Source organism: Microchirus variegatus (assembly GCF_963457635.1).
Source record: "Microchirus variegatus genome assembly, chromosome: 5".
NCBI lineage: Eukaryota > Metazoa > Chordata > Actinopteri > Pleuronectiformes > Soleidae > Microchirus > Microchirus variegatus.
Genome location: NC_139806.1, coordinates 33845245 through 33867755, shown reverse-complemented (window position 1 = coordinate 33867755; position 22511 = coordinate 33845245). Strand labels below are relative to the sequence as shown.

Below are 22511 nucleotides of genomic sequence, written 5' to 3'. Positions count from 1 at the left end.
AGCTGGCAGTTAACGCTGTCCGCCTCTGTGTGGCGCTGGGGCACACTTTTACACATCACTATAGACACTGAGTGTAATGTTCATGCATAAGCATTGATACTTCATCTTCCTAGATTCCTGCTGTACTGTTGCATCCCATCATTAAAAGAAACTTGTGGGAAATATTTCAATTTGGTTCTGCTATTACAGAACACATGTAACCAATATCCTATATACTTAAGCAGGGGTGTCCAAACTTGTTCTAACGAGGGGCCAAATTTGATAATGTAAAGACTTCTGGGGGCCAATAGTAGTCTTTTTAACAGCCAAATTTACACACAAAGGCCATGTTTTATAATAATTTTATTGTCCTTGAGTGGACAAATGAAACAATTCTGCATTTCTTTCACATCATCTGGAGTCAGATATCATAATAATATAATAAGGTAACAGGAAATGACATGCGATTGAGGCCGATTTTCTGCCCCCCAGTCCCTCCTGGGCCATAAATAATACAGTATAGAACTGAAGCTGCGGGCCGTACCAAAATCTGACCGAGGGCCGTGATAGGCCCCCGGGCCGGACTTTGGACATGCCTGTACTTAAGGAAACAGTAACTCTCCACAGTTGAATACAATTGTTTGCACATTGCTTATTAGAGACTGAACTGTGTGTTAGCTGAGTGATTCATAGAAGGGGAGAGATAATCATTATCTCACAGTCAATACGTTTCCATACACAACCCATCCAACATGTCCATGTGGGCTGACAATTTGGGTCCCATGTCCCCCCATTTACATACTTACCTCTGCTTATGGTGTAAAATTCAAATTCAGTTTCTTTATTCAGGATTTCTCTTCTGTACTGAGTGCACATCTCGGTTTAGTTCCTTTCTACACTGTGTGTACTACTTGGATATTGTGCACTCGTCTTATTTTTATTCTTATCTCTACTGAATTACTTACCCTACATTAGAGTGTGTAATTTAATTAAATTTTTTTTTTTTTTACCATATTGTATTTTATTTTTATTCTATTTTTTACTCTTATCTTACATTTTACTTCTTTTTACTTATATTAGAGCATATTGTATTTTATTTTATTCTATTTCTTACTCTATCTTACATTTTACTTCTTTTTACTTATATTAGAGCGTATTTTTATCTTATTGTATTTTATTTTATTAGAGTCTTACTTATATTTAGAGTGTGATTTGTTTACCATATTGTATTTTATTTTTTACCCTATTTTTACTCTTATCTTTACGTTGTCTTGCTTCTTACTTATTATGCCCTTGCACATTTCTGCACCTCTTGTCGCCTTAATTAAGCTGTTGTAAATGTGTGTTTCCCCCCCGGGGGAGGAATAAAGTCATTCAATTCAATTCAAATGGTTTTGTCCATGGTTTGTCCCATGCCCAATTAGTTCCCTTTCCAGACTACCTGGGCACAAAGTGGGCAAACACAGGGCCCACATGGATATGCTGGCTGGGAAAAAGGTCAAGCTACTGTATGACTACACCAATTAATTAGACTTCTTTCATTTTACCAGTATACAAGCACTGGCAAACTGGGAATCAATCGATCTATTACATCAAAGCTCAAAACAACTTTAGCTTGCAGCTAGTTGTTAGTAGGAAGAGCTCCATTCCGTCTCTTTCTACTATTGTTTAACTTCAACATCTTCAAATATCATAGCCCGAGGGCAGGAACTGTGTCCAGTTGATTGTATTACATGCAATAATAATTCAACTCCCATCCACATTATCAGGGTGTGAGTGTGAGTTTATACGTTTATATTTAATTGGATTAAAACAATGATTTCATGTTTCACTTCACATAAACATACTAAAGTAGTGACTAAACCTATTAATCAGCTTTAAATCTCAATAAGTTCAATACATAATGTTACTTTTCCACCACGTGTGCAGAAAATCAAACACATTCAATCATATCATACATTTGGAGAACTGACATGACTATTCTGTGGTTCTTGAAGCATTTCTTGGTACACCTGACATCAGCAGCCTCACAGAGACACACAGTGGGGAACACTTTCTAAGTGAACCTTACCTTGGGATAGGAGGGCACATCTCTGCGAGGAGTCAGCTTCTTATTGTCTTCTAGGAAGTTACTGCAGACACACAAACAAAAGCAAATTCACACGACGACACAAATACACCCAAATCTAAAACAGCTACTCTGTAAATCCAACATTTGTTTCAAACCTGATTGTATGGCATTTACAAAAAAAACACCCAAATCTAATCTGACCAGTCTCAAACTAATTTGAGTCAAATTTAGGCCACATTTGAAATAATTCCTTCAAAAGGTTCTACATTAGGTAACAGATAAACATTAGGGCAGGGCAATATATCAATTAATAAATAATTGCAGTTACTGTAGTAATATGGATACCAAAGCACTGTGCATGCTAGTATTTACAGTCAGGTAAGGTTCTCAGTAAATCAGGTCCAATCCAAACATCAAATGTCAATGCTGCCAATAAAAGAGCAGACTAGACGAAGCTGACGAGAAGATAATAATCCAGCTGCTGTTGTTTTCACCTGTTATTTCTCGATGCCATTTCTTCACGAAGCTTCTTGATGTCATTGCGACATTTCTCAATCTCCACCACCTTCATGCCCTCCACTGCAGGCAAACATGTAAGTCATTCATTAGCTCCTCATAGCACTTATGAGATCAATGAGATCAGGGGTTCTCAAAGTTTTGATACCTGAGGGCCAATTTAGGAACCCAACATTGGACTGAGGGCCGCCAAAGGAAAAAAAAACCCAGAAAGAAATCCCATTTGTAATAATTTTAATGACCAGATTGCAGTTCTACAGTTTAGCGTTAAGTGATATAAGCGTTAATATAATGTAATTTAAGCATTAATATAATAACGCTTTATAATTTACTGGGTAATTACCCAGTATTTTGGCCATTGTTCTTACCTTCTAATTACAGGTTAATACCAAGTAACACATTTCTGTTACCATATATTTACTGGGTAAATAGCTAGTAATTGGGGGCTGTAGCTACCTGCTTATTACCAGCTTATAACCCAATAATACACTAAAATTCCCCATATAGAAACCAGGTAAATACCCAGTATTTTTGTTTACACTTATTGGTCTGTATACAGTAATGTCCTATAAACATTTAACAAGCTTAGTAGCTCCTGGATTAAAACTATCAACTGTAATTCACCGCGGGGCCGCCAGAAATGTTTCTGCGGGCCGCCATTGGCCCCCGGGCCGCACTTTGAGAACCAATGATCTATCTATATTCAGAGTTTCTATTAGAAGTTCTCTGAATTCTTATCTAAGTTAGTACTTAAGACAGATACAATAATAATAATAATTTCAACAGCCATGTTGATGTTGACAGTGATCGTCTGATGCATTTGATGCTGTTAAAAATACATTGGTTTCATTCAACATGTGAATAAATCACCTTAGTCACAATCTCAATCTTGTTTTAACTTATGGTATCGATATTGAGAATTTCAACATTTTCCCCTAAAACCCTCTCCTAACTGAACATTGTTTACTCACATTTAATTGTTAATAATAATTAACTTCAATAGCATAATAAAAAATGCTGTTACAGTCAGTGCCTGTCTGATAATAATATTAATACATCCAAAGAGACAATGAAACCTTTATTTAACCCGGTGTCATAGCAGTACATCTAAATCAGGGGTTCTCAAAGTTGTGATACCTATTTAGGCCAATTTAGGAACCCAACATTGGACTGAGGGCCGCCAAAGGGAAAAAACTGATGGCGTCCAAAATTTAACAAAACCGACATACTATACTACATTGTCCAAAATGTGACAATTTTTTTGAAAAACAAATTTTTGTCCAAAATTTGACAAAAACGTCATGCTATACTATGTCGTTAAAAATTTAAAAAAAGTTTGGGAAAAAAGTTTTTCGTCCAAAATTTGACAAAAACATCATAGTATACTGTGTCTTTCAAAATTTTTAAAAAATTTTGGGAAAAAGTTTTTGGTCCAAAAATTTGACAAAATGGCATATGCTGTCCCAAATTTGTCAATTTTTTTCAAAAAAAATTTGGTCCAAAATTTGACAAAAACGTCATGCTATACTATGTCGTTAAAAATTTAACAAATTTTGGGGAAAAAAGTTTTTCGTCCAAAATTTGACAAAAACGTCATACTATACTATGTCTTTCAAAATTAAAAAAAAATTTGGGAAAAAGTTTTTGGTCCAAAAATTTGACAAAAATGGCATATGCTGTCCCAAATTTGTCAAAAAAAAATTGGTCCAAAATTTGACAAAAACGTCATTCTATACTATGTCGTCAAAAATTTAAAAATTTTTGGGGAAACAAGTTTTTCGTCCAAAATTTGACAGAAACGTCATACTATACTATGTCTTTCAAAATTTTACAATTTTTTGGGGAAAAAGTTTTTGGTCCAAAAATTTGACATAAATGGCATATGCTGTCCCAAATTTGTAAATTTTTAAAAAAATATATATTTTTTTTTTCAAATTTTGGACGACATAGTATAGTATAACGTTTTTGTCAAATTTTGGACCAAACATTTTGGATACATTTTTTTTTTTAATGTTGGACGACATTGTATAGTATGATGTTTTTGTCAAATTTTGGATACATTTTTTTTTTAAATTTTGGACGACATAGTATAGTATGACGTTTCTGTCAAATTTTTGGTCCAAAAATGACATATATGCCGTCCCAAATTTGACATTTTTTCTCAAAAAAAATTTCGGCGAAAATTTGACAAAAATGACATATATGCCGTCCCACATTTTTGGGAAAAATTTTAATGCCAAAATTTGACAAAAACGTCATACTATACTGTGTCACTATGTCATCCAAAATTTGATGACATAGTAAATACAGTTGTACAGTTTACACTTATTGGTCTGTATCCAGTAATGTCCAATAAACATTTAACAAGCTTAGTAGCTCCTGTATTAAAACTATCAACTGTAATTTATTGTGGGCCGCCAGAAATGTTTCTGCGGGCCGCCATTGGCCCCCGGGCCGCACTTTGAGAACCAATGATCTAAATGTACCTATCTTGATTTGACTCCCGTTCCTCATAGAAAACCTTGTTGATCATACAGCAGCCAGACTCACTGCGTACTACATTAGATTCTTTGTAAATAAAAAAGCATCAATTAGAGAGAAAAAAATAGTAATCTCCTCCCTCATAGTGGTACTGACTCATCTTTGAGCATAAGAGCTTTAGAAGCACCAGGTGTACAGTAAGACAGTTTCTGCCCTATAGATCTCCCTCAGTTAACATTGTTAGTTTCATCTTTCATGAATGTATCTATGATGATACAATATAAAAAGAAAAAAAAAATGGTCCTTCCACACCCGATCACCAGGGGGCTCCCAAGCAGCTGCTTAGTTTGCTTATGCCTGTTGTATGTATGCTGTTGTCTGGCTCGCTCAGTATGTTGTTTTGAAATGTGCTTGAATAATGTGTGAATGGCACAGCTGTGCAGTGTCTGAAGTATTGACTGTGATGCAAATGAATGCAATGCAAATGCAAATAGCTGTGAGTTAGCACATCACCAGCTCATTCAGTAAAGCCCAATTTATACTCCTGCGTAAAGTGCTCTTCGTAGGGTACGCAGAGCCGCCTGCGTCGTCTCCGACTGCACAATATCTTTTTTAAGTGTCCGTCACTCCGTCAAGGGACAACGGAGACGGCAAGAGCTGCGATTGGTCCTCAGGACAGGCCGAGCTAAGCTGCTCTGTGCCGGCTCACAGTGCGCACAGAGCGTCCACAGAGGCGGCGCCGATCACCGCCGACAACGTCTTAATACATAAACCACATGTTTAGACTCCGAGGGTGAATTTCAATTCCTTGCTTAACCCTCAATCTCAAAAATGTGCGCTCCCTCTAGTGCAAGTGCTGTCCCGATTCTCAGAAAAATTAAGTTGAGGGGCGAGTTTAAGGGCTGTATCGCCCTCAATGTTGAGATTTTCCGAGACCACCCTTGGGAGCAAGGGCTACCCAGAATGCACTGCGCGTTTTCACATAACAAAGATGGCACCGAAAGCAGCGAACCGAGTGAGATACAAATTAAGTATTTTCTTTGTCAATAGAGATATAAAAATGATGAAAAACCATCATCTTAGTTTAGGCCCATATTATGGATTACTGACGTCATTGTTGCGTAACATTTATTTTTATTTTACGATCTTTTGTCAATAGCCGGCCGGTGCGGACAAGCGATCGTTTGCGATAATTTACTTTTCAATAAGCCGTGGTGTGTGGTGATTTTAAAGGCATAGATTGATTGTCTTTTCCCTGATTTCAGGGTGGCGCCCCGATCTAAAGTTAATTAATTATTACAATTAATGAATTAATGCTTATAACTTTTATTTTTATAAATCAAATGATTGCCACTATTGTTCATCCTAACATAATGGTGCCCCTTGTGAGGCTGAATCACAACATAATGGTGCCCCGTTCAAGGGTTTTAAGAAAATGAATAACTTAATCAATTATCAAAAATAATGAATCATTCATATTCATATTTTCTCATCGATTACAAGGCTGGATCACAACACCAGGTTCATGATAGGATACCTCCTGTTCAAAATTCCGTACTTACCATACAGACACGAGTAATTCAAACAAAAAACAAAGCCACTGGAACTGTTCTGTCACAATGTTCACTCTAATTTGCAATTTTTACTTCCCCCACTTGGGAATGGCCAATGTGGAGAGGATTCATTTCAGAATCATTTGGACTTTCACATGTCTAAATCTCATTGTGCATCCTTATCTGTACACCTATTGTCCTCCTGGTTCCACTCTCTTTCACTAATCCACTCCTCTCTGAAACAGAAAAGGTGGTTTCACAACAACATTCTAGCCCCCGTTTGAATCTGTGACCATGGCGACAAAAGTGATGAGAGGATGGAGATGTGTGTGTGGGCGCCACACTGTTGCTGTAGTAACCAGGTATCCAGGCATGAGGCACTTGACAAAAGAGGCATGCTTCTGTCAAGTGGTTGCGCACGTTAGATCAAAGCCCACTACAGAAAAGACAGCCAAAAAATTAATGAGAACAGACGATAAGAAAACTGCTGCAGTTCTCAATTTTCACAACTTAATTTCATCCGTAGGAAATAAGAAATAACAACGTGCGAGTCGGAGAGCGCAGCAGTTTTGTGACGGAGAGACACAAAAACAAGCATTCAATGTCACGCTCACTTTAGAGCAGTAGTCTCAGACACACGGACGTTATTTTGTGGCCCCCCCGTCTTGATATCACAGTTTAATGTAAGTGCGGCCCGCAGTGACGATAACGAAGAACGGCGCAAGTGGGAGAGAAAAAAAGCTGCAGACTGTAGCAGCTGCTGATTGAAAACAGCAGTTAAACACACACACACACACACATCTATATCACAACGTCACAATTTTAAAACTGACTGTTTCTTGTGTTTCTTAATAGATTTTAAAGGCTCGTGACAACCTGAAGATTATATCTCTTTAAGTCATGCTCTAAATAAATGTTTCCCTTTTTTGATACATAATGTATGTCTAATGCTTTGAACAAAGCAGCTGATGACAGATAGGAACACACTTACGCTCTACTCTCTTCTCCAACATGGCCAGACGGTTGGTGACCTCAGTCTTCAGCTCATTTATCTTGAATGCCCTGTGGACAAATAAGCACAGGTGGGAGAGACCCATAAGACGTGTATTTCTATGACAAAATTAAATGTTTTACATAACAACTCTGGCTGTAACTTTTAGCACAACAACTCTGGCTGCAATACACAATTACATGTGTCTGTTTAGCCTCGACAATCAGATATGTGGCTGATTAGATGCCATCGCGCCAGTGGACTTCTATCCTGCGTGAACAGGGAAGAAGCAGTGAAATCATGTCAGTGGGAGAATGAGTGAGAGGTGTAAAGACAAACACAGGCGGCAGATAAATTACGGAAGAAGAGATAAAGGGGAAAAAGCAGCAGCAGCAACACGACATTGTATTTCACTACAACACTACACATACAGTGTTGTGGCTGCTGGGTAAAAACCCCTGGAACTTCTATAATGAAGGATTTAATTCATCTGTATAAGCCAAAGCAATTCTCCAGGCTCCTGGAACTATGCAAATTATGCTAACTATGCTTTTTTTTAGTTGTCAAAGATACAATAGACAGTACATTAACCTCACAAGAAATGCAATTATAACGTAGGATCAGATAAATAAATGATTTGCAGTTAACAGCGTTTTAAATGCACGTCGACGTGCATATTCAATATCTGCACCGAGAGTGAAAAATAACTACAGAGAATTAAGTGAAAAAATAACATACATTCATTTGCTTACCTTGAAAATTGCTCTGCTACTTGTGTCAGTACATTCTGAAAGAGTTCCTCTTTATCTGTGGAGAGAGCAAAGATTTACATACTCATATACACACACCCACACATAGCTGAACAACTGTTAGAACACACACACACACACACACACACATACACACACACACACACACAGAGGAGGTTAGGTAAACATATCAGAGCATCAGATGGCCAATAGAGTCATAGATGGGGGAGCTAGATTGATGGGTGAAGATAAATAAAACGTGCCCCCCTTCCCTTTGGTCTCACCGGCATTGACAAACACAGTATTTCAAGTAAATAGGAACTGATTGACAGTTTGATGCGTTAACAAGCCACTTCCCACACACACTGAGAACAGACTGGACACACGCACACACACACACACACACACACACACAGTCCTGCCATTGGCTACACTTTCCAGTGTTGTGGGCAAAGTTCAGCACAAGGGGCCAATAAACTAACACCTAAGAGAATAATAGTTTGTACATTGTGTCACACATTCCATCTTTCATGTGGGGGGGTCGGAGGTCAGTGCAGGGTGAGGACAGCATTGTTAAGGACAATGATCTCTGTGATTAATTAAGCCGAAGGGACCTGAGCCGACAAACGGCACACGGTATAAAAATGCTGAATCCATAGTCGCGTGTGAGTGAAAGAGTTATTTAACCTTTATTTCACTGGGAAGTCATGTTGAGATTAAGGTCTTTAACAAACATCAAAACAGATACGAGTGCAGCCTTTGACACAATCTGTCATACCACTCTCCTCAATAGACTCGTCTCCATCTGTATCTCCCACAATGCCTTAAACTGGTTCACATCCTACCTGAAGGTCTGCACTCAGTTCATCCAAATCAAATCCTTCCGTTCCCAGTCATTCTGCAGGCGTGCCCCAGGGTTTTCTACTTCCCATGAGCAAAATTTTCCGGAAACACAATATTATTTTTCCACTGCTACACAGGCGACGCTCAGCTCTACCTATCCACCACGCCCAGTGAAATAAAATCATGGTCTTTCACCACAATTTGACAGCTTCTCCCTCTTCATTGATAACTCCTTAGTGTCCCCATGGGTGTCGTATCTGTAGTGACTTTTCCTGGTTTAAACTGCAAATATTGCAAAGAAATATTGCCTAAATATCCCTCATTTAAAGGGGAAATAAGTAGTTTATAGTGCCATCTAGAGGAGAGGCTGAAATTTACAACAAAGACCTGCTGCTCTGCTCACCCCCTCCCTTCCCTGAGCGCTACGGTATCCGCAGCCGGTCAAATGTCGTCCTCGTCGTCTTTCTCCGTGTCAGCAGATGAGGTTCGTGAGGCGAGGGAGAGGGCGGAGCTACCGCGGCCGTAGCAGACGAAGCGGAGAGAGTGGAGGCGGGACTTCCTGCTACAAGTAAAGAGACGCTTGATTTGTTCTCTCGCGTTTGTCCTTACAGGCTCCGGTAGAAACATGGCGTCTCTCTGCTAACAGTGGCTATGCAACCGCGGCCCTCGACCGCGGTTTTACATGACTTTTTGAAACACTACGAAAATGAAACAAAAACTATTATACAGCGACTAGACAATGCAGGAGCACATAATATGTATAAAAAAGTGGATTTTGGGTTATATAAACCCATAAATACTACACAGTGTCCCTTTAACATTAAAAAGCCAAAGAAATAAACCAGGAATTATCTGAAATTATTATAACTGTATTTCAAGTATGTAATATAGGTAATAAACACTAGATATTTTTTATTTTACAATGTATATATATGATGTCAAGCTCCTTTGAAAAGCGCAAACATCTCAAAAGGAAGCGTTTCATGAGTCCAGAGAAACAACCCGTGTGCAGCTTTATGTCCCGATATTTCTTACGTATATCGGGTTATAGCCCAAATATATCCAGATATTATTTAAGGGGGAAATAAGTAGTTTATAGTGCCATCTAGAGGAGAGGCTGAAATTTACAACAAAGACCTGCTGCTCTGCTCACCCCCTCCCTTCCCTGAGCGCTACGGTGTCCTCAGCCGGTCAAATGTCGTCCTCGTCGTCTTTCTCCGTGTCAGCAGATGAGGTTCGTGAGGCGAGGGAGAGGGCGGAGCTACTGCGGCCGTAGCAGACGAAGCGGAGAGAGTGGAGGCGGGACTTCCTGCTACAAGTAAAGAGACGCTTGATTTGTTCTCTCGCGTTTGTCCTTACAGGCTCCGGTAGAAACATGGCGTCTCGCTGCTAACAGTGGCTATGCAACCGCGGTCCGCGGTCATGTTATTTTACATGACTTTTTGAAACACTACGAAAATGAAACAAAAACTATTATACAGCGACTAGACAATGCAGGAGCACATAATATGTATAAAAAAGTGGATTTTGGGTCATATAAACCCATAAATACTACACAGTGTCCCTTTAAACAATAAAAAGCTATTGACAATAAACACAGCTATGATCACACAAAGCACTTTACACTATACATCTTTGCCATTCGCCTATTCATCCACTCACATACAGCCTTCTGATCCAGTCTACAACTGCACGAATCACAGCAGACGGATCAAAGTGATGAGTGATCTATTAAAGATAAGACATGTATACAGTGGTATGCAAAAGTTTGGGCACCCCTGTAAATTTTCATCATTTTCCTTTATAAATCATTGGTTGTTTGGATAAGAAATTTCAGTTAAATATATCATATAGGAGACAAACACAGTGATATTTGAGAAGTGAAATAAAAAGTGAGATATACGTTTAGAAAGTGTGCAAGAATTATTTAAACAAAATCGTGAGGCCAATTGTAAGTGTTTCTCCTCTTTGCAACATGGGAGCCTGAAAACAACTCTCAAATGACCTGAAAACAATGATTGTTCAACATCATGGTTTAGGGGAAGGATACAGAAAGCTATCTCAGAGATTTAAGCTCTCGGGTTTCAACTGTGAGGAACATTGTGAGGAATTGGAAGACCACAGGCACAGTTCTAGTTAAGGCATGAAGTGGCAGACCAAGAAAAATCTCAGATAAGCAGAAGCGAAGGATGGTGAGAACAGTCACAGTCAACCCACAGACCAGCTCCAAACACCTACAACATCATTTTGCTGCAGATGGTGTCACTGTGCATCATTTTACTATTCAGCGCACTTTACACAAGGAGATGCTGTATGGAAGAGTAATGCAGAAAAAGACTTTTCTCTGCACCCGCCACAAACAATAAGGAATAAGGTGCTGTGGACTGATGAAACTAAAATAGAATTATTTGGACAAAACAAAGGGTGTTATGCATGGTGGAAAAAGAACACAACATTCCAAGAAAAACACTTGCTACCTACAGTAAAATTTGGTGGTGGTTCCATCATGCTGTGGGGCTGTGTGGCCAGTGCAGGGACTGGGAATCTTGTTAAAGTTGAGGGTCGCATGGATTCCACTCAATATCAGCAGATTCTGGAGAACAATGTCCAGGAATCAGTGACAAAGCTGAAGTTGTGCCGGGTCTGGATCTTTCAACAAGGCAATGACCCTAAACACTGCTCAAAATCTACTAAGGCATTCATGTAGAGGAACAAATACAATGTTCTGGAATGACCATCTCAGTCCCCAGACCTGAATATTATTGAACATTTGCGATGTGATTCAAAGCGGGCTGTCCATGCTCGGAAACCATCAAACCTGACTGAACTGGAGATGTTTTGTAAAGAAGGAGGATGCACAACATTTTTCTTGTCACGAGGCGCCAGATTTGTTAAAGGTCACATAGAGTGGTCCTGTTGCACATATATGTTAGTTATGGAGGTCTACTTACATACATTAACTTGTTTTTATGGTCAAAAACCTCCTCGTTGCTGTAAACGATCCGATAGAAATCCTCTTTTCTGACACTGTTTCCCAGCCGCGAGATTTGAGACTCAACTCTCTCACACAGAAGACAGAGTCTTGTGATTGGCCAGTACCAGGAAGTGACATATTCAACACATCCGCTCTCAGAAGCGCAGCTCCCCCCTCTGGAACGGTGGATGCACTGCTCCTCATTATCAAAACATTGTTTTAACAGTGTTTAAAAATAGCTTTGTCACGACTCCCCGCCATGACTTTAAACCGGAGTCAGACCCAGAGTCAGAAGACACTGTTGCTCGTGAAACACCTCCACAACGGACGTTATTCTTCTTCTGCGGTTCAATGTACTCAACCGGATGTGCCCGTACTAGTGCCCGGAGCAGGACGATCTGCTGCTCCGGAGAACCGGTGTTCACGTAACCGGACCAGGTTTTTTCAGAGATCTCGCTGAGCCCCAAGATTACAATAAAACACAACCTTCTCAGCAGTGGCTGAAGTGTTTGTTTTGAACCTTCAGAGCTTCGTAAACAAGGTAATGAGGCAGATACACACCAAAAAAACAGCGTTAATTGGAACTTCCGCTTTAATGTTTTTTGGTTGATTAGCCAGTTAATGTTAGTTTGCGTTTTAAGTCACATTTTGGTGTTGGGTTAGGTTCACTTCCCCTTTTATTTTGTTAAACAGTCACTCATCCTGTCGCGCTGGCACTGCCTCCACCTTGACACACCTCCTCCTAATTCCCTCATGCACTTCACCTGGTGTTCCTCAGTAATCACACACACCTGCCCTTGATATCCTCTCCCCTTTATAATGTCCCCACTTCCCTCAGTCAGTGCCAGTGAGTCATTGTTTCAAGTCTCAAGTTTAAATAATTCTTGCACACTTTCTGTAAATCATATAAACCTTCTCAAACATCACTGTGTTTGTCTCCTACATGATATATTTAACTGAAATTTCTTATTCAAACGACCAATGATTTATGAAGGAAAATCATGAGAATTTACAAACTTTTGCATACCACTGTAATGCTCTGATTCAGGGCTGAGAGGAGGGGGAGGGGGGGGGGCACACATAGAGATAGAGATAGACACACACACACACACAAACACAGGGAGCAAGAAGACCTGGGTTCAAGCCCACCTTTCCCCCTGTTCTCCGGCTTCCTCCCACAGTCAAAAACGATGCAGATTTGGGGATTAGTTGAATTGGACACACTGGACAAATTGACCGCAGGTGTGAGAGTGTGAGTGAATGGTTGTTTGTTTCTATGTGTGGCCCTGCGATGGACTAGCGAACTGTCCACGCTTGTACCCCGCAAATCACCCTATGTCAGGCACAGCAGTCGCCCGCGACCCTCCAGTGGACGATAAAGCGTTGGATAATGGACGGATGGATGCATTAAGTGCAGAGACATACTCAATAACTTCAATAACTAGTTCCTGAAGTTAGATATTTTTTCTATACTTGTTATCACTTATGTATATATATTTTATTTTATAGTAAAACCAAAAAATCAACATTTGTTATCGCCATTGGCTATTTTGATTTCTCAAAATTTCTAAAAACATTTTTTTCTTGCAAAATTGCCTAGTACAGCTTCAAACCTGAACGCACCAGTTACGTGCCTGCAGTTAGCGAGTGGCGTGTGTGGATCGGTGATATGAGGAGCACGTGTTTGAAAGCACTGCAGAAAGATGTAGATGTTGTCCTACATTTCTTCTCAACCAAAGGCTGCCTTTCTGTTGTGTTTCCAGTTCTCTCCTCGTGTTGTTGATCCACACACGTCACTTTCAGCCGCAGTAACACTGGCGCGTTCAGGGTCTTTTTCTAGCATGGGAATTTACATACACGCTGAGCCGTGCGGCGCATTAATCGTTTTTCTTCAATTTTTTTATGATCACGAGAAGCCAAAATCGTGGTCACTCTATGGATAAGGGTGAAACTCAGTAACAACGGGTAAACGGACATTACTATGGTGTATATGGAGCGGGGGTTGGGACGACGGTGCATGACAATAGGTGATAAGTGGCGACAGTTAGATCGACACTCCCCTGGAAGCAGTGGATGTGTGTTTACCTGGGTCTCATTCACATGTAAATGATCAGGCACAAAACCGAGCGTTTTGAAAAAGGCTGTTTTGGCAGAGTTATTGAACTGCTATTGTGCTTCATCCTTATGATATTTTGACTAAAGCATGACACAGACATGTTCATTAGGGCACCAGGACCTAGTTTAACTTGGGTTAATAAGGTATAATATGGGACCTTTAAATGTTACACATGGACTCGAGCAAACGTCAGGTAGTTTGTCAGAATGTGCGGATTCAATATTATTCAACGTCTGTCTGTGTTGTGTCTGTTTACATTTATGATCTCTATTATATGTAATTTAATGGCCAAATATGAGTGTGATCCACAACTCACCAGCAAGCTGTCCTCCGGTCATTGGCAACACTCGGTATGGTGACCTTGAACACAACAGGCACACACAGGCACATGTCACATGAGAAGCTAAAACAATTCTCCGTTTATCCAAAAGGCACATTTGCTATATTTTATCCTGACACTTTCTAAAATAAAGAGACATGTACACACACACAGGATAGTATGTTAAAAACATAAAGTCTATGTCTGAAAAATGTAATGTATTATTTTCACTGCAAACTTAATGGCTTCCTGAAAAACATTTTCTGCTACTCTAAACAAAAGCTTCACTTACTGGCTCGATTGTAAAGTGTGCGAGACCATCACATTTGGAGTATATATATGTATATATATATATATATATACATATATATATATATATATATATATATATATATATATATATATATACACATATATATAACATTTGAATGTGATTTGACAATGGGATTGTGTTTGCCTGTTGTAAAACAAATACTGTTCACCAAAAACCTTCATTTTGCTCCATTTAAATAGTTTGAATTGTGTTTCAAGGGCCTCATCATACACACCACATTGGTGCCCCCCCAGTGGCAGGTATGTGAACTTACTTATGGGGGTCCTATACTACTAATATACTTAATCTGGGATTCACAGGCAGACTGACAGAGGATGCCCAACTGTTAACATCTACAGTGGTATGCAAAAGTTTGGGCACACCTGTAACCTTTCATGATTTTTCCTTTTCCTTTATTAAGATAAGATAAGATAGTCCTTTATTCGTCCCGCAGTTGGTTGTTAGGATAAGAAATTTCAGTTAAATATATCATATAGGAGACAAACACAGTGATATTTGAGAAGTGAAATAAAGTTTAGATGATTTACAGAAAGGGTGCAAGAATTATTTTTAAAAAAATTAGACATGTGCATAAACCCTTGTAATTTTATTGATTTCAATACCTTTAGCACTAATTATCTTCGCTGAAGAGTGGCAACATGGGAGCCTCAAAACAACTGGGGGACGCCCTGTACGGAAAATAATAAGAAATTAGACGCCCTACTTTTACGCAGGACGCCCTAAAGACGCCCTATTTTTCCCCCGGTGACCACCGAAACGATGTTGTGATGACGCGTGGGTATAGACGGGCGTGCGCTGGCCGTAGTTTTTGCCAGCACGTGCCTGTTCTATACCCACTTAGAATCTGTCCAAGATCAGTTTGGAACACCACAAGATTCCAACAAGATGGTGAGGACACGGTGGAACAGCACATATTAAATGCTGAAAAAGCCTCTTTGCGCAAAAGTGAAACTTGGCTGCAGCACGGATTATGAATTCCCCACGACATTCTCTCGCTCTCTCCCTTTGAGCAGTTTACTAAAGAGATCAACTCATCCGATGCATCTGTTATTCCTTTAATTACTGCGCCAAAGCGTCTTCTAAAGATAGAACGAGACCACGGAGTGAAAAAACAATGAAAAGTGCGCTCTTGAGAATCTGTCAACAGTTTACTAAGATCTACTCGGATCCCCTGTGTTTCATCTCGACCGTACTCGATCCTCGTCATAAAGATCATTACGTATGTGTCTTATATGGATGTGTGGATTAAAACTGCGCATAGAGAAATGATCCATTCCATCCATACGAAGGGTCCGCTTACAGCAAAGTTTTGATACCTGAGGGCCAATTTAGGAACCCAACATTGGACTGAGGGCCGCCAAAGGAAAAAAAAACAGAAAGAAATCCCATTTGTAATCATTTTATTGACCAGATTGCAGTTCTACAGTTAAGCGTTAAGTAATATAAGCGTTAATATAACAACGCTTTATAATTTACTGGGTAATTACCCAGTATTTTGGCCATTGTTCTTACCTTCTAATTACAGGTTAATACCAAGTAACACATTTCTGTTACCATATATTTACTGGGTAAATAGCTAGTAATTGGGGGCTGTAGCTACCTGCTTATTACCAGCTTATAACCCAATAATACACTAAAATTCACCATATAGAAACCAGGTAAATACCCAGTATTTTTGTTTACACTTATTGGTCTGTATCTAGTAATGTCCAATAAACATTTAACAAGCTTAGTAGCTCCTGGATTAAAACTATCAACTGTAATTCACCGCGGGGCCGCCAGAAATGTTTCTGCGGGCCGCCATTGGCCCCCGGGCCGCACTTTGAGAACCAATGGTGTAGACCAAGGAATGGGTGGAGAGATTATTTCTCCATGCTGGCCTGGGAGCGCCTCAGGAAAAAAAAAGTCTGGGGCTCTCTGCTAGAGCAGCTAACCCCCCACGATCCGATCTCAGATAAGCGATTGACGATGGATGGATGAAAAACTCCAAGGCATCTTCCACTATGATTGTGGAGGCCACATCAGTTATGTTCTGAATCCAAATACATTGGAAATTTTCAAAGCCAATTTTTCAGACAGCTGGATTTTTAACTGATGAATTCTATTTTGAGTATGAGTTGTAGTGCAGTATTCATTTTTATTTTTGGATTGCTCTTTAACTGCAATGATACGCGGAATGAAAAGCAACATTATTCTTTTCTGGGAATAAATATCTGTAAATGCCAACTGACACAACGGTCGTCTAATTGATATGTAACATTTAAATAGTGTAAATATAGAGCTACAGTAGTTGATGTCACACAACCATGGTAATGCCCTTTAACTGGCTGTAGAACACTTTTGTTTTTCTATCTGTGCTAACAAATACTTTTGTTTTTATGTCATAATTTCTCTCTAGTTTTTAATAAAACTAGTTAACCTATTATACCTTGTTAAATATTATGAATATTAAAATGCTAACCACACCTGCCATATCTTCAAAGTGTCCAAATGTCATGAAAAAGCATACACTATGTTTATTAAATTTCATGAAAAAGCATACAATATGTTCAAACTTTCCATTCAATGCATTAATAAAGAAATGGAGGCTTAACTATTTTTTATATGATAATTAATACATTTATATTATAATGTAATAAATATTATGAATAAGTGCTAAATAAACCCATGATATCCTCAATGTGTCCAAATGAGCTCAATAATAAAGAAAAAATGCCTTAACAATTTTTTCTGTGTTCACTAATAAGTTAAGCAGTTAACTTATTATGTAACTATTACCAATCATAGCCAAAGTAATAATGATTGTACTTGTAGATAGTTGTTACATGAATCATTGTACAACATTTGAAGGCAATGTCTCCATCAGTCTGGAAGATAAAGCCCAAAATGTGTTTTTAACATAATAAATTAATTAATTTGCTAATTAATAATAAAGCTACAAAGATAGGGATAATTCTCAGGTGGTATGTGATGCCCATGCAAAATTTGAAGCCAATACCTGCAATACTTTGGAAGATACAGGCGAAAATATGGTTTTTATATCAGTAATTAATTAATAAACTAATTAATAATAATGGTAGACAGCTCAAAATCAATAGGGATCATCTACAGGGGGTATGTGACCCATAAAAAAAATAAGAAAATTTAATCTCAAACGCCTTTCCAGTTATCGCGTTAACGGCTAAAATCTGCGGACGCGCGAGACCGATTCCATAATATCCGCGCGCGTTTGTCAGAAAGCTCTCACAATCATCATCGACAACAAACAATAATATTATCCTTTGTCTATGTTTTCCAGTACCTCTCTGTGTTTTGTGGCATGGTGGGGTCGATGGACACCATCGCTCCAGATGAATCCAGCAGGGACAGATTTGTGTTCCTTCACAGAGACAAAAATACAGGAGGTTATCAATGTGTCACTGAAACTCTGTTTCTTTTATACCCACCAAATGTACTAATAATTTAGTAACACTTCATCTTTATAGTCCATTGTTGACTCTATCAGTGGTCAACAGGTATTCAGTGTCATGTCAACATAATAATGCATATTATAACAAATACCAGATAATCAGCTGACACTTATTCAACTGATATTGACATAAAATTAACCAACTGCCAGAAGACTAAGTTGTGCGTCAAGTGTGTCCAACACTGTACAAATGTGCCTGTTGACTATGAATAGTGTTTTTGCAGTGTTATTAACCATCATTTAACTAGTTCTCATTAGATCAGGGGTTCTCAGAGTTTTGATACCTGAGGGCCAATTTAGGAACCCAACATTGGACTGAGGGCCGCCAAAGGAAAAAAAAACCAGAAAGAAATCCCATTTGTAATCATTTTATATTATATATATTTACTGGGTAAATAGCTAGTAATTGGGGGCTGTAGCTACCTGCTTATTACCAGCTTATAACACAATAATACACTAAAATTCACCATATAGAAACCAGGTAAATACCCAGTATTTTTGTTTACACTTAGTGGTCTGTATCCAGTAATGTCCAATACACATTTAACAAGCTTAGTAGCTCCTGGATTAAAACTATCAACTGTAATTCATTGTAGGGCCGCCAGAAATGTTTCTGCGGGCCGCCATTGGCCCCCGGGCCGCACTTTGAGAACCAATGCTGTAGATGAATAAAATTGATAAAATCTATGGAAAACCTTTTATTACCGATAAAAAGAAAAAGATCGTAAAGGGAAAGTTCTAACTGTTGGGCCTCAGCTTAACCTAGATTAAGTCAACATGAACAAGTTAAAACAAGGGCCATAAAATTCAGTCTCCCAAGATCCATTACAAAGAGAGAGAAGAAAGGCTTCCCTCTCTCTTTCCAGTCTCCAGTGGAGGGAACCTCTCTCCACTCTCTGGCCACCCAGGGGTCAGACTGAATATATCAACCAAGGAACCAGACCTGAGTTAGCTGCAACCAGCTCGCTCTGTAAGGAGAAACCGAGCACATACTCGGTTGTGATTTATTCAACATGAATATACGAATTGACAACTGTGAAAATACGATTCAAAAAGTTACCACGAAAAAATATGAATCCGACGGGAATTTATTTTTATTGATAAACTGAATCAGTAAAATGAATGATTTAACTACTTTTGAATGGTGGTGCCCCAAGGAAATTAAAAGTTATTAAAGATTAATTTAATATAAATATTAATATTATTGATTTATCATGTTATGGTGCCACTTGATCTAGGATACTTTTTCAGCATAACAAAATACTTAGAAACATATCACTGCAGTGTTTATTATTAGATAATAAACAATAGACGGATTGTGTGAGTGTGTGCATGTGTGTGTGTGTGTGCATGTGTGCATGTGTTTACCGTGGAACACCCAGAGCGGTACAGAACAGTTCCTTGATGTCACACGGGCTGCAGAATCTACTGAACACCACCTGAGGAAAAACAGCACATAATCACATGAGACCTACAGCAAAAAAAATATTAACAGCACGGTGGTTCCACTTTTACTGCATATGATTGACTTGGCCAGAACCTTCAGTGAAAAAGATGATTCATCTCAAAGAAGTTGATATAATGACAAAGATGACTTATTTGTAAAGTATATATTAATTCACTGCTGCCTCCATCAGTCAATTTAAATGTGTTATTGTTGAGGGATAAAGCAGATCAAACAGAGGCAGAATGATAACATCAACAACAAAAAAAGTAGTGGTGGGCATAGATTTTTTTTTTCTAGATTAGTCTAGGCCAGGGGTTCTCAAAGTTTTGATACCTGAGGGCCAATTTAGGAACCCAACATTGGACTGAGGGCCGCCAAAGGAAAAAAAAAGAAAAAAAACTGAAAGAAATCTTATTTGTAATAACCATGGCGTCCAAAATTTGACAAAACCGACATACTATACTACGTCGTCCAAAATGTGATTTTTTTTTTTTTTTTAATTTTTGGTCCAAATTTGACAAAAACGTCATACTATACTATGTCGTTCAAAATTTTACAATTTTTGGGGGAAAAAGTTTTTCGGTCAAAATTTGACAAAAACCTTGTACAATACTATTCGTCCCAAATTTGAATTTTTTTTTTTTTTTTTTTAAATTTGGTCCAAAATTTGACAAAATGACATATATGACGTCCCAAATTTGACATTTTTTCTCAAAAAAAATTTCGGGCAAAAAATTTTCTACAATTACATATATGCCGTCCCACATTTTTGGGAAAAAATTTAAATGCCAAAATTTGACAAAAACGTCATACTATACTGTGTCACTATGTCATCCAAATTTTAATGACATAGTAAATACAGTTGTACAGTTTACACTTATTGGTCTGTATCCAGTAATGTCCAATAAACATTTAAAGGGGAAATAAGTAGTTTATAGTGCCATCTAGAGGAGAGGCTGACATTTACAACAAAGACCTGCTGCTCTGCTCACCCCCTCCCTTCCCTGAGCGCTACGGTATCCGCAACTGGTCAAATGTCGTCCTCGTCGTCGTGAGGCGAGGGAGAGGGCGGAGCTACCGCGGCCGTAGCAGACGAAGTGGAGAGAGTGGAGGCGGGACTTCTGCTACAAGTAAAGAGACGCTTGATTAGTTCTCTCGCGTTTGTCCTTACAGGCTCCGGTAGAAACATGGCGTCTCTCTGCTAACAGTGGCTATGCAACCGCGGCCCGCGACCATGTTATTTTACATGACTTTTTGAAACACTACGAAAATGAAACAAAAACTATTATACAGCGACTAGACAATGCAGGAGCACATCATATGTATAAAAAAGTGGATTTTGGGTTATATAAACCCATAAATACTACATATTGTACCTTTAACAAGCTTAGTAGCTCCTGGATTAAAACTATCAACTGTAATTCATTGCGGGGCCGCCAGAAATGTTTCTGCGGGCCTCCATTGGCCCCCGGGCCGCACTTTGAGAACCAATGGTCTAGATTAAAATGGTTTATTGAATTCTGTAATTCGGTAATTTGTGGTGTCTTGGTAATTAATAGGCTAAGTAATTAAATAACTGCAGTAGATTAATTTAGTATGGGTCTATCGTACTGTCATGAATACTGTAGAATAACTCCACACTAGTCCAGGTTCACATGGCCCCAGAAAATGATGCTGTTTACACAGAAGAGCTACTCATGTTTCTAATGAAGTGAGGAATCGGAATGCAAAGACAATTGCAGTCAAAACACACAACTTTTACTGTGCAAATCAACATCTTTTGTAAAAGTTCCCCGTGTTACCTGCTGATGTGGAGGGTGCCGACCTTAACGTCATGCATTCGTGATATTCTAAGACATGCTTACTAGGGCTGTCAAAATTGCTCAAAAATTATATTTGAATATTCCCTCTAAAAAGACACAGATATTCGAATATATTCGCATAGTATTTGCATCGCACATCTGGGGCTTTCAATCAGCCAGACTGTCAGGTGATGACAGCTCACTTACCACAATAACAAGATAAACTAACACATAACTACCTGTATATGTAGTTTATTAAAGGTTAAACATATTTCACAACATATTACCTACACAAAAATAAGTAAAAAATGAACTAATGACCAAGAGCGCAGACCTCACTTGCTCACTCTCTCTCTCACTCTCTCTCTCTCTCTCTCTCTCTCTCTGCGCACACTGGTTTAAATGAACAACAAACAAATGCTGAGTGCTGATCAAAAGTTGTGCAAGCAGCTAGGTATTCATAGACACAGCTCCCAACCCAATTTAAGAATAGATTAACGGCGATATTTTTCTTAATCGCCCGATAAGAGTCTCACGTTAACGCAGATAACGTCCCACCACTTAAAAAAAAGTCACCCAAAGTTACACATTTAAAGGAGTCCCACCATTGTTAAAACACTTCTGCTTGTATAAATGACATTGTAGTTCTATGAACATGTCATCATCATTGGATTGTGATTCGGTGCTATACAAAAAAAAATTGAATTGAATTGAAGTTCTCCCTACAGTTAAAAAAAAAACTTGAACTATTGCCATATACAAGTCAATACAAACGTTTGTTTTAATACACACAAGTGTCATGGCGTGGACATGTATGGCTGCAAATGGAACTGGTTCCCTTGTATTTATTGATGATGTAATGAATGA

The 22511-nt window shown here is 38.8% G+C and overlaps 1 protein-coding gene across 1 annotated transcript in view; it reads right to left on the bottom strand.

The window, feature by feature from the left end:
- pde9aa (phosphodiesterase 9aa) overlaps window positions 1-22511 on the bottom strand; it is a gene marked incomplete at both ends in the record, with an annotated part of 44533 nt that overhangs the window by 15185 nt on the left and 6837 nt on the right. The window contains 7 exons of the mRNA XM_083889443.1: window positions 2051-2111; window positions 2545-2629; window positions 7592-7662; window positions 8344-8398; window positions 14590-14633; window positions 18228-18305; window positions 19764-19834. Of these exons, the coding sequence (XP_083745569.1) occupies window positions 2051-2111; window positions 2545-2629; window positions 7592-7662; window positions 8344-8398; window positions 14590-14633; window positions 18228-18305; window positions 19764-19834 (465 nt within the window). The remainder of the gene's footprint in view (window positions 1-2050; window positions 2112-2544; window positions 2630-7591; window positions 7663-8343; window positions 8399-14589; window positions 14634-18227; window positions 18306-19763; window positions 19835-22511) is intronic.